Source organism: Propithecus coquereli, unplaced genomic scaffold (assembly GCF_000956105.1).
Source record: "Propithecus coquereli isolate 6110/MARCELLA unplaced genomic scaffold, Pcoq_1.0 Scaffold403, whole genome shotgun sequence".
Taxonomy (NCBI): domain Eukaryota; kingdom Metazoa; phylum Chordata; class Mammalia; order Primates; family Indriidae; genus Propithecus; species Propithecus coquereli.
In genome coordinates this window covers 457,504-459,312 of record NW_012149764.1, presented here as the reverse complement: position 1 = coordinate 459,312, position 1,809 = coordinate 457,504, and the positions used below count along the sequence as shown (strand labels likewise).

General features: G+C 45.8%; 1 protein-coding gene across 1 annotated transcript in view; it reads right to left on the bottom strand.

The window, feature by feature from the left end:
- The window catches only part of SMARCA2 (SWI/SNF related, matrix associated, actin dependent regulator of chromatin, subfamily a, member 2), a 165,365-nt gene that overhangs the window by 138,728 nt on the left and 24,828 nt on the right, over positions 1-1,809 (bottom strand). Inside the window, exon 4 of the mRNA XM_012652873.1 lies at positions 1,348-1,755. Within this exon, the coding sequence (XP_012508327.1) occupies positions 1,348-1,755 (408 nt within the window). The remainder of the gene's footprint in view (positions 1-1,347; positions 1,756-1,809) is intronic.

Sequence of the window (1,809 nt, the reverse complement as noted above, 5' to 3'; positions counted from 1 at the left end):
TTACCTACCTTTAAGGTAGGCCAACTCTTGGAGCTGCCTCTACCAGAAAAGAAACATTTATAAACTCAACAGGTAAAATATTAAAAAAAAAAATACTAACCTGAACTCATTTCCATTACATAAGTCCCAAAACCTAGGAAGAGTACCAATATCCCAAACTACTTGTTTGCAATAACCAGCATGTCAAGACTTGCCCAGATGAGTGGAAACCATTCACAGGAAATGGCATCAATGTCAGGGAATTATCCCATTCTCTGGAATCCAAGGTTCTTATTAGAGTAGCACCATAAACTCGCTGTTTTTCCAGTTTTTAACAAAAACCTTCCTACAGAAAACGACTTCCTTCGGAGATCACCCTACAGTCCCCTGTACCTCTGAATTTTATCAGTGGGCTCAAGCCAGACCAGCAGGAGGCCATGCAAAGGAAGATGTCATCTCTACCCATTGCATAATGTCATGGCTTCAGATTTTATCCCAGCGTGTATAAGAAATAGGCCATGTGGAATCTGTTACTCTATTATAAACAAATGTTACTGATGTTTCTATCATGTAGTACCTCTTTCGATAATGATGATGATGATGACGACAATGATAATTTACAGAATGATCCCACCTGGGAAATCTACTTTATACTCTCATGCTACAAATGGCTGTGTGTCCCCTGAGAAATGGGTGAGCAACTTCCTTCCAAATGGTGAGAATTAGGCACATGACCCTGTCTCCTTTTGGCTCTAACTGTCAAGCAGCTCAAGTCATCTTTGAAGCTCAGCTATAGCAACTGTGAGAGCTTTTGTGGTCCCCACATTGCTGACTTCAATTTCTTACTTCTTTTTCTATTTTCTATTGTTTCTGATTGTTCTACTTGATAATTATTTTATTACAGGTATGCTTCTTGTAAGCCTCCCCAGATGCTTTTCACAACAAAAAAGGGTAGAAATAAATAAATCAACAAATATAAAATGGTTCTAGAGGAGCTGATTCGAGGAGTGAGTTTTGTTGAGGGAATGCACTGGGTACCAGAGTCCTTAACCTGGGGTGTGGGGATGGGCTTTTGAGAAACCTTGAACCTCTTGAAATAGAATGCGAAATCGTGGGTGATAGTGCTTTCTCCCTAGTTCCACAGCTTGCCTGAGAGTCTCTGAAGTGTAAGAAACACTGCTCTAGGACTGTGTAGCAGGAGACCAAGAATCTTGGCCATCTGAGTAGAGCAAGGAAAGAGAGCCAGGGAGGTACAACACAAGGCTAAGTCAGCCCCGGGCTTACACCAACCCAGTGCTTTTGTGTGTGAGCAGTCTTTCTTATCCGAGCTGGACCGCGGCATTATTCATTTGTTGTATATTAACCTACCAGATGGTCTGTTGTAGTTAACAAGGGCCGGCTGCTGTTGTTGCGGCTGTGGTTGTGGCTGCTGCTGCTGCTGCTGCTGCTGCTGTTGCTGCTGCTGTTGCTGCTGCTGTTGTTGCTGCATGCCAGGCAATGTCCTTTTCCCCTGGACTGCAAGCTGCAGTGTTTCGGGGAGGGGTTGGCCCCGGGCCAGCATTTTGTAAGCTAAAATCTGAGCTCGCAGCTGATGCAGCTGGACGGGACTGAAAGGCGAGGGACCTTTGTTGGGCTGGCTCATCGCCTGCGGATCACCCGGGATGAGGGGCCCTGGCTGGCTCGGTGGCATCTGGGGTGGGGTTGGGCCTCCTCCAGACATAGGACTGGAGACGTGCTCTGGGGCTCCCAGTGGAGATGGGTGCGGTGACATATAACCTAAAATAGAACACACGAGGTTTTGCTCCCTCCTCCCCATCAAGCTTTCAGCTA